This window comes from Pantherophis guttatus, chromosome 2 (genome assembly GCF_059756535.1).
Source record: "Pantherophis guttatus breed Tessera chromosome 2, ASM5975653v1, whole genome shotgun sequence".
Lineage (NCBI taxonomy): Eukaryota > Metazoa > Chordata > Lepidosauria > Squamata > Colubridae > Pantherophis > Pantherophis guttatus.
The window spans coordinates 279,831,313-279,845,613 of NC_142064.1; the positions used below are offsets into that span (position 1 = coordinate 279,831,313).

At 43.0% G+C, this 14,301-nt stretch overlaps 1 protein-coding gene across 4 annotated transcripts; it reads right to left on the reverse strand.

Annotated features, from left to right (window-relative positions):
* Positions 1 to 1,631: 1,631 nt before the first annotated feature.
* On the reverse strand, positions 1,632 to 14,236 carry LOC117668150 (uncharacterized). Of its 4 annotated transcripts, none has more exons than XM_087884624.1 (5): positions 7,944 to 14,236; positions 7,647 to 7,767; positions 6,026 to 6,108; positions 4,596 to 4,722; positions 1,632 to 4,394 (listed from the first exon to the last, which is right to left on the reverse strand). In XM_087884624.1, the coding sequence occupies exons 2-5, from the start codon at positions 7,744 to 7,746 to the stop codon at positions 2,272 to 2,274; spliced, it is 2,433 nt and encodes an 810-aa protein (XP_087740750.1). In that variant the 5' UTR covers positions 7,747 to 7,767; positions 7,944 to 14,236; the 3' UTR covers positions 1,632 to 2,271. The 4 variants fall into 4 exon arrangements, with proteins under 4 accessions (XP_087740750.1, XP_060549379.2, XP_087740749.1 ...); XM_060693396.2 differs by having other exon boundaries at positions 1,632 to 4,397; positions 7,944 to 8,216; XM_087884623.1 differs by lacking the exon at positions 7,647 to 7,767.
* Between the last annotated feature and the right edge of the window lie 65 nt (positions 14,237 to 14,301).

Below are 14,301 nucleotides of genomic sequence, written 5' to 3' on the forward strand. Positions count from 1 at the left end.
ATTTTACCCACTGCAGTGAGTGGATGAATCATGCCAAATCAAGGAAAGTGGGGAAAAGTAAAGCTTGGACTTTTCTTTTTACCTTGGGCTTAGTATCAGTACCGCTTTATTAGTATTAATAAGGCCACAGCTGGAATACTACTTTCAGTTTTGGTCACCACATTACAAAAAAGATGTTCAGATTTTGGAAAAAGTGCAGAGAAGAGCAACTAAGATAATTAAAGCTCTGGAGACTAAAACATGAAAAATGATAGCAGGAACTGAATATGGCTAGTCTGGGGAAAAGAAGGCCTAGGAGTGACATGATAGCCGTGTTTCAATATTTGAGGGACTGCCACAAACAAGAGAGGCTCAACTTATTTTCCAAAGCACCAGAAGGCAGGACAAGAAACAATGGATGGAAACTAATCATGGAGAAAGGCAACCTGGAATTAGGGAGAAACTTCCTAACTGAGAACAATTGACTAATGGGACGTTTTGCCTTCAGAAGTTGTGGGTTGGAGGTTTTTAAGAAGAGACTGGACACCCGCTTGTCTGAAATGGTATCGGGTCTCCTACTTGAAACAGGGGGATGGACTAGAAGACCTCCACGATTCCTTCCAATTGTGTTATTCTGTTATTGGGAGATTGGCACATCTGGGGAGGAGAGGGATGGGAGAATACTCCTATCTGCATAGAAGCTCAACCATTGTTAATCCTCCATTAAATATCCTAAGGATATTCTTGCGCATCCAGTGCAGAAGGGTAATTTTAGCCTATTTCAATGCTAACTAGGGAACCCCTTAATGTGAGTCCCTTGCAGCCACAACATCAATACATAGAAGTTCACCCTGGTGAGAAGAAAACTGAGAGGTGTGGAAGGACCAGGGATTGGATTCAGAGGAAGCTCTCTCAGTCATGAATGTATGTATCAAAGGGCTCTGGAGGACTCAAGCAGATCCCATCCCATATCTAGGGAGTCATGCTGAGTTGTTAGTCTGGAGTTCTAGGTCTGGCCTGGCACCAACTAAGAGACAGAGTCCAATTGGGACACTGGGAAACTCGCTCATACTCGTAACGGCTGCAGTGTCCCGGGATCATGTGATCCTCTGTTGCGACCTTCTGACAAAGTCAATAGAGAAGCCAGATTCCCTTCAGCACCGTGTTACTAACTCAACAACCGCAGTGTAGTTCACTTAACAACTGTAGCAAGAAAGGTCATAAAAGAGGGTAAACTCACTTAGCAACTATCTCGCCAAGCAACAGAAATTTTGGGCTCGATTGCTGTGGGGGTGGTTGCTTTCTCAGTAGCTGGCAAACCACACTGAGGAATGCAAACATCAGCACAATGATCCTTAAAGACCCTTCCTCAGGAAATGTGAGACATGAGGTTTGTCACGTACGCAGGTCACATGGATTTGCAGCAGAAAAACCATGAGCTTTGTTTAGCCAATCAACTACAAGTGAACTTTGATCAATGAATCAGCTTCTGCCACGAAGACTATAGAGAACAATAAAAGGGGGCTCCCAGAAGCTGTTCTGGGTGCCTTCCCATTAACTTTCTTCCTGCCTGTGCGTTTTCCTTCATCACAACAGATTGAGGTCCTAAATCAAGGATTACCTGTATTCAGATTTGGACAAAGGCTTGAAAAGACCTGACAGAATTTCTTTAATGCTTTTATATTTAAGTTATATCAGCAGAAAATATAGTTCTTTGATTGACAGGAGATACAGTAAGGAAGGTACCAAAGAAGCCATGGCCAAATCCTGTAGTGATAAGGATTTTTAGCAAGCCTGTTGTGGTTTCTCTATCACCTTCCCCAGATATGGGACATAGGTCTTTATTTCAGCCATTTCAAGGTACGAATCTTGATCCCCAGAATCCTGACTAAGGTCACTGGAGGCTTTTAAGAAGAGACTGGACAGCCAATTGTCTGAAAAGGTATAGACTCCTCCTCCTCAAACAGGGTTGGACTAGAAGACCTCCAAGGTCCCTCCCAATTCTATGTATGTTATTCTATGTTTATATAATGTTCACCTTCCTTATCAGATGATAGGAACTGTTTTCAAAGCTGGGACTTGCCCAGCAGAAGTGGGGAAGTATGGCCCTTTTAGGAATAGTGGACTTCAACTCCCAGAATACCTGACACAGCTGGATAACAGGGTAAAACATGTTATCCAAAAGTTAATTCCTGATTATACAAGGAAACAATTATTTTTAATAGATCAAAACCTTCTACTATGTTGGAACCCTTTTTCCATACACCAATTTTGAGAATCAACACAAACCAATTAACGACTTTTCCTACTGTGTGTCTTCTTATGTCGATTAAAGTCACTACAGGTTCTGAATTTCTTTCCACACTCCACACACTCATATGGCTTCTCCCCTGTGTGGAGTCTCTTATGGACTGTAAGATGACTGCTGAGTCGGAAACTCTTTCCACACTTGATGCATTTAAACGGCTTCTCTCCTGTGTGGATCCTCATGTGGGAGGTTAGACTGCGACTCTCATTATAACATTCTCCACACTCCAGGCATTTATAGGGTTTCTCCCCTGAGTGAAGCCTTCTATGGTTCTTGAGTGAACTATTTTGACTAAAGCTTTTTCCACACTCGTGACATGTATATGGTTTCTCCCCAGTGTGGGTCCTCTTGTGGATACCGAGGCTACTGCTTATTCTGAAACTCATGCCACACTCCGTGCACTTATATGGTTTCTCCCCTGTGTGAATTCTTTTATGGATCGTCAGTTCTCCAGAATCACTGAAGCGTTTTCCACACTCCTGGCACTGATATGGTTTCTCTCCAGTGTGGGTTCTGCTATGTACAATATAGCTTCTTTTTACATTGAAGCTCTTTCCACACCTGCGGCATTCATATGGTTTCTCCCCGGTGTGGAGCCTTTTGTGACGAGAGAAAGCACTCAAATCAGCGAAGCATTTGTCACATTCAGTGCATTTATAGGGCTTTTCACCTGTGTGGGTCCTTTTATGGAGAGTAAGACTCCGTGGATTAGTGAAGCGATTCCCACACTCGGTGCACTGATGTGGTTTCTCTCCAGTGTGGACACTTCTGTGGGACTTTAAGTGGCTGGAGTCACAGAAGCTCTTTCCACACTCCAGGCATTTGTACGGTTTCTCCCCTGTGTGGGTCTGTTTGTGGGCATGAAAGCCACCAGATCTGGCAAAGCACTTTCCACACTGCAGGCACTGAAAGGGCTTCTCCCCTGTGTGGAGTCTGTGATGGGCAGTAAGGTTTGCAGAGCAATGGAAGCTCTTTCCACACTCCATGCATTGAAATGGTTTTTCCCCCGTGTGGATCCTCTCGTGTGACTTAAGATGAACTTTTTGACTAAAGCTCTTTCCACAGTGCAGGCATTTATAAGGCTTCTCCCCTTTATGCATCCTATTATGTTTAGTTAGCATATTACGTCTATTGAAACTTTTTCCACACTCCAAGCATTCATAGGGTTTCTCCCCTGTGTGAATCTTCTTATGGGAAGTAAGGGTACCTGGCGCAGTGAAGCATTTTCCACACTCTGTGCATTTATACGGCTTCTCTCCAGTGTGGATCCTCTTATGTAAATTAAAATTGCCTTTTTGTGTGAAGCTCTTTCCGCACTCCGTGCAATGATACGGCTTTTCTCCTGTATGGATCCTATTATGGTAAGTGAGGTCACTTGCATAGCGGAAGCTCTTCCCACATTCCAGGCATTTACATGATTTATTCCCAGTCAGGCTTCTTTTCCTGGAATTTGGTTCCTTGTTCTGAGTAAACCTTGTTCTACCCTTCCTGCGTTGATGCAACTTCTCCTCTCTGTGGATGCTTTGATGGGAAGTAAGGGAGGTGCTGCTTCCGAAAGTCTTTCCACAGGTGATACATTGATGATGATGCTTCTCTTCGTGGACCCTCTTATGTGAATTAAGGTGATTTTTCTGCCTGAAGGTCCTTCCACAATCCAGACATTTGTGTGGATCCTCTGCTTTGTGAATTTTTTTATGTGATGCAAGGGAGCGGCTTGTACTGAAGCTTTCTGCACACTCCGTACATTTGTACATTTCCCCTCCTTCTTGTATGCTTTCATGTAAAGGAGGAGGAAGGGTCCCTCTGGAGTGTTCCCTGCTTTCATCTTGTTTCTCTCCAGCAGGGATTTCGTAACAGTCACATAATCCAGATTCATCTCGGAGTGTTTTCCCACACCTTGAACACACTTCTTTTTCTTGGCAATCATCTCCGTCCAATAAGACATTGGGATCTGGACAAGGTAAACCAGAGCAATTCTCCAGCTCAACCGTTAACTCGTTTTGCTCTGAACTTTGCTTTCTGTACATCTTTTCTACGACTTCTTTTTTGTCTTTTGGCAAAGGTGCTGCTACCTCTTGGCCAGAATCCTCCATCTCCCATCTGTCACCTGCTTGCAACAGAAAAAAAAAGAAAAAGTTAAGACAAACTTAGATGCAAAAGGGATCTAGCACCATTGCTGTATTTGAACACTTATCAATATTCTTCCAAACTCCCATTTGTTCAAAACATGATGCTATGCTTGTTATTAAGTTGATGTAAGATTTGACCTTTGGCTACTAAATTTCAATATCTTAACAGATTCTCTTACCTAAGGAGGCCATGTTCCTCTTGTTTTCTAGCATGACCTCTTGGTACAGGGCTTTTTGCTCAGAATCCAGCAGGGCCCACTCCTCCACGGAGAAAAACACAGCTACATCCTCAAGCAATACCATGTCCTGACACAGGGAGAGGAGAGAAACCACAACGTATTCCATGAACCTTGCTAACAGTGAACACTTCAATGAATTACATTGAGCCTTCTTCTTAATGAAAAACCTCCACAGTTTCCAAGTAGGGCAAATGAGCATGTTAGGATATTGAATTTAGTAGCTGGAACAATAAAGTCTACAATGGACCAGAACATAATTGTAATAGAGTAGCTAGACAGTGCTGACTCTATGCTATGATTGGTTGCTGTAAGTATAAAGGGGGCGTTTCCCTTTTTTCCCTCCTTTTTTCCTTCTCTGTGTTCTGCATGATGTTTTAGATTTACCTCATGATGTTCCTGACTATCTTATGTTCTTCCTTTTCTGGATGATGACAAAGACTGCTGTAAATTTGTTTGTTAAATATATTTATATTGATATAAAAGTCTACAAGTCTGTGTCAGTATCTTCAGCTTCATCTGGACAGCTTCTGTAGAATTTCATGACAGAACATCTACGGACAGGCTTTACAGAAACAAAGTGTCTTTGGCTAGAGATACAACTAGTTAATGTTTTATTGGTTTGGCCAGTAAAACATTATTCCATAGGAGCAGCAACCCCATATTCCTTTGCTGACCACTGATGGGCTTGACCTTAGATATGTTGGCCGAATCCAACACTGGATTAATTGTACACGCTGGTGAGCCGATGAATTGGGCCAAATCAAGGAAAGTGGGATTTAACATTTAATTTCTGTGCAAAAGTAAAGCTTGGACTTTACTTTTCACCTTGGGCTTAGTATTACTACCGCTTTATAAAAGTTTAGTAAGGCCACGCTTGGAATACTGCATTCAGTTTTGGTCACATTCCAAAAAAGATTTTGGAAAATATGTGAAGAACAACTAAGATTATTAAAGGCCTGGAAACGAAAACATATGAAAAACTGGATATAGCTAGTCTAGAGAAAAGAAAGACTGGGAGTGACATGATAGCAGTTTTTCAATATTTGAGGGGCTGCCACAAACAAGAGGGAGTCAATATTCTCCAAAGCACCAGAAACAATGGACGGAAACTAATGAAGAATAGAAGCAACCTGGAATTAAGGAGAAACTTCCTGACACTAAGGACAATTAACAGCTGGAACAGCTTGCCTCCAGAAATTCTGGGCGCTTAATCCCTGGAGTTTTTAAAGAAGACTCTTAAAGGCTCTCCTGATAGACTAGGGGGCTGGACTAGATGACCTCCAAGGTCCCTTACAACTCTGTCATTCTGTTATTATGGGCTTCTTCAACAGATCAGGCTGACATTTTAAGGGAGAGGAAAATTCTCCTACCTGCATTGGAAGCTCAACGGCTGTTAATCCTCCGCTATAAAGACCTGAGTTTCCAGGAGATGAAGACAAGGCCATGAAAGTGTCTAGGAGTGAAAAAAAAGAGCAAGGGAATAATTTGCTATCAAACATCCTAACCATATTGTTGAAGGAACAGTGCAGGAGGGCGATTCTACATATCTTTATACTAACTAGGGAATCGGTTTATCTGTATATCTTGCAGCCACAGCAACAACACATAGAAGGGGACACTGGGTGAGAGGAAAACTGAAAGGTGCAGAAGGACCAGGGATTGGATTCAGAGGAAGCTCTCGGCCCCATGAATTTATGCATTAAAGGACCACAGAGCTGGACTCTGGAGGCCTCAAGCAGATCCCCTCCCATTTCCAGTGTTTTGTGCTGAGTTGTTAATCAGGTCTGGCCTGGCACCAACAAAGAGATAGAGCCCAATTCTCTCTGAGTCACACATACACTGGTAGTCCTCGAATTACAGCCTTTCATTTAGTGACCAAAGTTACAACAACACTGAAAAAAAGTGACTCATGACCGCTTTTCACACAACCGTTGCAGCATCCTCATGGTCACGCAACCCAAATTCAGATGCTTGGCAACTGACTTCTATTTATGAAAGGTCACAGTGATCCTGTGATCCTCTGTTGTGTTGTCCTGTGATCCTCTGTTGCGACCTTCTGACAAGCAAAGTCAAGAGAGAAGCCAGATTCAATTAACCACCATATTGCTAAGTCAACAACGGCAGATGTTCAACATAACAACTGTGGCAAGTAAGGTCATAAATGGGGGCAAAACTCACTTCACAACTATCTCGCTTAGTATCAGATATATTGGTCCTAAGTGTGCTTCTAAATCAAGTATACCTGTATTCAGGTTTGGAGAAAGTTGGGTTCCCTCATAAGGCTAGTTCATAATTCATAACCCTGAATTATTTCTTCAGCACGCTTTTATATTTAAGTTACTTAAGCCGGAAATACACCTGGTTGTTTGACAGGAGATACAATAAGTTTCAAAGTAGCCATGCCGACATCTTGTAGCCATAAGGATTTTTAGCAAGCCTATTGTGGTTTCTCTATCATCCTTCTCTACACTCGGAACATATCTCCTTTCTTTCGGCCATTTCAATGAAAGAATCTTAATGATCAGAATCCTGATGTCCACCCTCCCTTATCAGATAATCAGGGAAGATGACAAAAACTCTTTTTCCCGCAGTTGGGACTTGCCCTTTGGAATAGCCTACAGCAGAAGTGGGGAAGTATGGCCCCTTTAAGGACTGCTGGACTTCAACTCCCAGAATTCCTCACACAGCTGGCTCAGGAATTCTGGGAGTTGAAGTCCACCAGTCATGAAAGGGCCCTAGTTCCCCACCCCTGGCCTCAGCAACCTTTCTCAATCTTGGGAGCTGTAAAATATGTGGACTTCAACACACATGGAGAATTCTGGGAGCAGAAATCCACATACCTCAAAGTTGCCAAGGCTGAGAAACAGTGGCCCACAGGAAAAGGCCAATACCTTTTTAAATGCACCCAAGACTTTAAAAACACACTTAAATTGAAGAATGGAAACGAATTGAAGGGATGAAAGCAACGAGGGCATCAGAAGGAGCCTTTACCCGATGCTCCCTCCGGAGGCGGCTCCTCTTGAGCAACTCCCCGAAAGAACGGCTCCTGGGAGGGATCGCCCCCTTTTCTCCCCGCCGGTTTCGCAGCCATTGAACTCCAAGCCTCCAAGATCTAAAACGGCATCAGAGAAAAGGAAAAGGGCGGAAAACGATCAGGAAGAATAATAATCTCCCCCAAGGAGAAAGTGGGGACTGCAGGAGGATCTTAGCAGCGCCCCAAGAAGCTGCATTGAAGGGTCTCCTGTCCGAGCATTTCCCCAGGTGGGAAGGAAGGAAGGAGGTTCTTACCTGACGCTGGATAGGAAAGAGGCGGCTCTCTTCCTCGCCCGGACTCCGCTCCCCAAGAAATGCGCGCAGGAAAAGATCCGCGATTGCCGCCGGACAAGCACGTGGATCCCCCTTCTCGGAATGACCCCAGCCAAGTATTTTCCTCCAGGATTACCAGGTGGGGAGAAGGAAGGAAGAAAGGAAGGAACTCTGTTCTCGTTCCGAAAGATGCGGGCAGAAAAAGATGCGCTTTTTTTCCTTCCTTCCCGGCCGCGCACGTGGATCCCCCTCCCCGGAACGACCCCAACCAGGAGTTTGCAGACCCCAAACTGGAAGCTCTTATAGCTCCTCCCTTCTCCGTCCAGCTTCTCCCATTCTCTAAAGGGCGGAGAGCGCCGCCCACTCGGGGGGGGGAATCCCCCTGCCTGCCCCTTCCCCCCATCCCCCCATGGGATGGTCAGCTGGGCAGCGAATCCATTGCTTCTTTGCCCCGGGCAGTCAGAGAAAGAGGGGCGAGAGGGAGGGGACGAAGCCCAGGTTGGGAGGAGGGAAGGGAAGAGGATGCAGAGCAGCAAAGTTAGGAAGGAATCGCCCTTTAACAAAATAACAGAGCTTGGAGGGGCCTTGGAGGTCTTCTAGTCCAACCCCGAGGGAGAGGAGAAAGTCCAGGAATGGGAGGAGGGGAGTGTGTGAACCAGCACAGTTAGAAGGGAATCTCCCATTTGGAAGAAAGCTGGAGTAGGCAGGAAAAGGAGGCTGCCTGATGCACTGATTCTAACAGAACAGTCCTCAACTTACAACATATCTCCTAAAATGACTAACATTCATGATTGTGCCATAACAACAAATAATGCCTACTTTACAACTAGTCCTTGACTTAACGACCATTCATTTAGCGGCCCTTCGAAGCTACAACGGTCCTGGAAAAAATGACTTATGTCCGTCCCTAGCGCTAAAGACCGTTGCAGAATCCCCATGGTCATGTGATCAAAATTCGGGCGCTTGACTACTGATTCATGTTTATGATGGTTGCTGCGTCTCAGAGTCATGTGAAGCTTCAGACAAGCAAAGTCAATCATCTGCAGTCTGACATCTGCACCTCCATAACTCTCTGATTTGGCTCTGCAACCCAACAAGAGAGACACAGACTTCAGAGGATAGTTAGAACTGCAGAAAAAACAATGGCTACCAACCTGCCTTCCATTAAGGACCTGGATACTGCACGAGTCAAGAAGCGGGCTGTGAAAATATTTACAGACCCCTTGCATAAACTGTTTCAACTCCTACCCTCAAAAAGAGGCTATAGAGCACTGCACACAGAACAACTAGACAAAAGAACAGTTTTTTCCCAAACGCCATCACTCTGCTAAACAAATAATTCCCTCAACACTGTCAAACTATTTACTAAGTCTGCATTTTATTAATCTTCTCATCGATCCCACCACCCATCTCCTTCCACTTATGACTATGTAGGAAGTTAGCATCCACCCCTTTCCTGGAAGAATGAAATATTTTGGGAAATATTAAAAAGGCAGAATATTATGTTTCCCTGTATGAGAAATGGAGAGGCATGTTTTTAAAGACAAAGCAGCTCCCACTTTCCTGCCCCCATACACTTTTGTTAATGGGCCAGAGGCAGAAACTCAATCTTTGTCAATGGACCTTCATCTGCAACACAATAGCAACAGAAACTAATACAATGGATTATGGGACCCATCTAGGACAGTAACTTACCACATGGCACCTGGGAAGATTACATCAGCCAGCAAGTCTAGCTAAGACCCCTGGGAGTCTGACAACCAATCAGGATACTCTTTCTGGGCCCCAGTAAGTTCAAAGCCAGAGAGACCATAAAACCCAGAGACTCGCTGTATCTGCCCCTTTTCTGTTCAGGAACTCAAGCCATGTGATCCTGTCCACCATTAAACCATCTTTCCAAGCAGTCTCCATGTTTCCAGTGTCTTTTTCCCCACTTGGAGCAGAACCCAGAAGGATATTTCTTCCAACACTATATGATTGTTGCTTTGTTGCTTGTATCCTTAAGATTTATATAGATATTGTTTCCTGATTGCTTATTTGTAACCTGTGACTAACATTAAGTGTTGTACCTTATGATTCTTGATGAAGGTATCTTTTCTTTTATGTACACTGAGAGCGTATGCACCAAGAAAAATTATTTGTGTGTCCAATCACACTTGACCAATAAAAAATTCTATTCTATTCTATTCTATTCTATTCTATTCTATTCTATTCTATTCTATTCTATTCTATTCTATTCTATTCTATTCTATTCTAACCAAAGACAATGGGGAAGCCAGATTTGTTTAACAACCGTGTTAACAACTGTGGTGATTCACATGTCGTAACAACTGTGGCAAGAAATACTGTAAAATGGGAGAAAATTGACTTCTCAAATTTCTCACTTTGCCATAGAAATTTTGGGCTGAAAGGTGGTTGTGAGTAGAGGACAACCTGAAGTGTTGATGGGTCTGAGAGCAATACGACTTTGAGATGTATTAGACAACCACCATTCAGTCCAAAATATCCTTTGCTGGAAGTTAAAACCTACCCCTCTCCTAGAAAAATGAAATATTTTAGCATATACTAAAAAGGCAGAATATTTCTCCTAAAAGAGAAGTAGAAACTCATTCCTCCCACCTTTGTCAATGGTCCATTAAGGTCTCAGCATCTGCAACACAAAGGACCCATATAGCAACAAAAACTCACCACATGGCACCTGAGAAGATTACATCAGCCAGCAAGGCTAGCTAAGACCCCCACCCCCTGGGAGTCTGACAACCAATCAGGACACTCTTCCTGTGCCCCAGGAAGTTCAAAGCCCAGAGAGGGCATTAAACCCAGGGACTCTCAGCATCTGGACCCCTTTTCTGTTCAGGAACTCAAGCCATCTGATTCCTGTCCGCCATTAAACCATCTTTCCAAGCAAAATCCATGTTTCCAGTGTCTTTTTCCTCACTTGGAACTGAACCCAGATGGATTTTTCTTCCAACACTTCCCTCAAGAGGAGAATAAAGATACAAGAGAGGAAAAAACAACTGAAACTGCTTTCTTTTGATTTTATCCCAATAAATGCAGAGTCAAAAGACCCCCTTAATGCTCCATAAGAGAGTCCCATTAACCATTCCATTCTGAAGCAGAAAATGCCTCAGCTAGCAAATATTTAATATTGAACTATTTAAAAGGCCTGAGCTCGGAAAGATGTAATCCCTCCATTTAAAAGTATATGGAGTTCACAAGAAAAACTGCTAGTACACAGTACAGGTAGTCCTCGTCTTACAACAGTTCATTTAGTGACCGTTCAGACTTTCAATGGCACTGAAAAAAAGTATCTTACGACCCTTTTTCATACTTGATGACCGTTGCAGCATCCCCATGGTCACATGATCAAAATTCAGACACTTGGCAACTGAATCACATTTATGACCATTGTAGTGTCCAGGGGTCACGTGATCACCTCTTGTGACCTTCTGATGAGCAAAGTCTATGGGAAAAACCAGATTCGCTTAATATCCGTTACTAATTCAAAAACTGCAGTGATTCACTTAACAGCTGTAGCAAGAAAGGTCACAAAATGGAGCAATATTCATTTTACCAATCGTCTCCCTTAACAACAAATGTTTGGGCTCACTCACTCAAGGGCTACGTGTGCAAACTATTTCTCCTAGTTCAACAGCTCCAAGCCTAAGAGAGCCTGCTTCAAGTTTGCAGAGAGAGGGTTCCTGGCGTATTCCCCATTTCCTCCTCAAGAATTGCTCTTGCCATCTAGTTGAAAAAGGGAAAAGATCCTTCTGGACTCAAAGGCACTTTTGGTTTTCCTTACTTTTCCTGCTCCAGCCGTGTTACCAAATGTGCCCAGCCTCAAATTGAATACATTGAAGACAAGATTGTAAGCAAAAATTTTATTCTGCAAAAAAAGTAACACAAGGAAATCTCCCTCAAAGCCTTTGTACCTCACCAAAGTCCACTGGAGGGCTTTACACAGCATTTACCAGATAGTTTACGACTCAGAATCGGAAGGAATTTTCTCATCTCCCTTTACAGGAATTCCTGCCTGTTTTACACTAAAATCGTAGCCTTCCTACATACTGGCATATGTAAGACAGAGCTCATCCAAGCTATTTTTAATCTGTCCTAATGAGTACAGAGAAACCTCAACTCTATTTTTCTAAAAGCATTTTAGCACTTCTTTTAGCACTTCTTTTTTTTAGAGGTGTACAAGTGCAAATATTTCCTATTCTTGCCTTTTATCTTGTCCCGTAGTACATTTGGGGTTCTGGTTTAGCAAGCTGAAGCATTTACACCTTTATTCTAAGTTTAACCTGAATCTCCATGGATCCTTCTATTTAGACCAGGGGTGGGGAACCTTGGTCTTTTTATCATTTGTGGACTTCAATTTCAAGAATTTGAGAAGTTCCCTGGGGAAACTGAACCTTCTCCACGGAATCTTAGGCCTTTTCGCAATCTTCCCTCTTTTGAGATTTTAACTTTTATTGTGAATATTCAGATGTCTCATCGTGCTTGTAATCCTTTTCTTGAAGAGCAAGGAAAGATTGACTATAATTCTTTCTCCATTTTCAATATACTGGACACTTAAAGACTTTATAGTAGGAAGGCGCTAGAAACAACAACAGACCATAATTCCATAAGTCTAGGCCAGGGGTTTCCAAACTTCACAACTTGAAGACTTGTAGACTTCAACTCCCAGAATCCCTCAGCCAGCATGGTAACCTTTCTACCAAGGAAAATCTGGGAATTGAAGTCCACAAGTCTTAAAGTTACCAAGTTTGGAGGCCCACAATCTAGGTCCTGACCAATTTTGATGTTAAGAAATTCCTTCCCTGTTTTCCAAGATGGGTTTCAGACTCATTTAACAACTGTCTTGCTTAGCAATAGGAATTTTGGGCTTTAACTGTAGTCATAAGTCAAGGGCTGCCTGTATTTTCTAAAGCTGGTTCCCTAAATTGTCCAATTTACTGACCAAAAACAGCCAATATTTGAAATGTATAAGCTAAGCCTTTAACTACTGTATGTTAGGTCATTAATTTAAAAAAACCCAACCACAATCAATATTGTATCTCAGAAATCAGTTAAACACAACCAATTTTAGATGGTGCAGACACAGCACCATCTCTCCAGTTTTGACAAAACTCTCGAATTTCGTATTGGTTCAATTCATTCTCGAGTCGCTTTTTCCCAGTGATGTGCTCACTGAAGATCCTATTTCTTTGTTTTGGCGTGACTTCCTTCACATGAGTATAGTAGATCCCCCGGTTGATTCCTCCCAACATTAGGGAAATATGGGTGGTCAACAACAGATCTGGACCTCACCACTTAGGTTGGAATGTTTCCTCTTGAAATATTTCACCATCTACCCTACACGATATCTAAGCCAGCTTTCTGCACCCTAATGTTGTCTGAATGTCTTATCCCAAAGGTGCTTTTTTCAAAAGGCAACTGGACTTTTTTGTTTTTCCTCAAAGATGTTTCGCTTCTCATCACAATAGAACTGAAGAAATTTCTTGGATGAGAAGTGAAACATCTTCAAGGAAAAACAAAGAAAGTCCCTTGATAAAAGCACCTCTGGGACAACCGCAACCTGGATGTTTGAGAATCTCCATATACATCTTTGATGTGTTAAGTTTTCAAATCCCTACCTATCTTTGGCATTCACATTGACAAAAGTTAATCATATGTTGTTGTTTTTTATGTTTATAACAATTTTATCGATTTATGATATTAACATACAAAAAAAATACAAAAGCAAAAAGAAGGGAAAATAGAGAAAGGAAAGGAGAAGAGGAAATGTGGAAAAGAAGAGGATAAAAGAAAAAGGTATTGACTTCGGAATCCCCTTAACATCAAAGCAAAACTTTTTAGTTTTACATACCATGTTTCCCCGAAAATAAGACCCGGTCTTATTTTCTTTTCGGCTCCAAAATAAGCACCAGGTCTTACCCGCTTATATTGGGATCACTGCAGCCACACCTCCCATGCCCCGACACCTGTTGTGCTCCTACTTGGCATCTTCCACATTGTGTTGTGCCATTGCACATGCGAGCGGCAGCCCCAGCACGATGACCTTGCAGTGTTCTGCCGCTAGTGGCGGCATGGCGCAATAAGCAATGTGGTGTCCAGGCACAAGCGGCGGCACTGGCACAATGAGCCACACGGCATCTGAACGAGAGTCAAGCAGTGGCGCAACAGGTGTCAGGGCATGGGAGGCCTGACTGCGGCAGTCCTCAGATAAGTGGATGTGGGGCGCATGAGGCAGCTCCACCACCACCACCCTAGCTTGATTTTTACGCCTTTACGCCTTACATCATCTTTTCCTGTTGGGCATCTTTTTATGGCAATTAAA

Bases quoted from the DNA above. Each gene is read 5' to 3' on its own strand.
- LOC117668150 (XM_060693397.2), bottom strand. From the start codon at position 8,364: ATGGGGGGAAGGGGCAGGCAGGGGGATTCCCCCCCCCGAGTGGGCGGC. The intron at 4,723-6,025 runs GTAGGAGAATTT...TCCCTGTGTCAG, and splicing joins CCGTTGAGCTTCCAATGCAG to GACATGGTATTGCTTGAGGA. The intron at 4,398-4,595 runs GTAAGAGAATCT...TTCTGTTGCAAG, and splicing joins GAGGAACATGGCCTCCTTAG to CAGGTGACAGATGGGAGATG.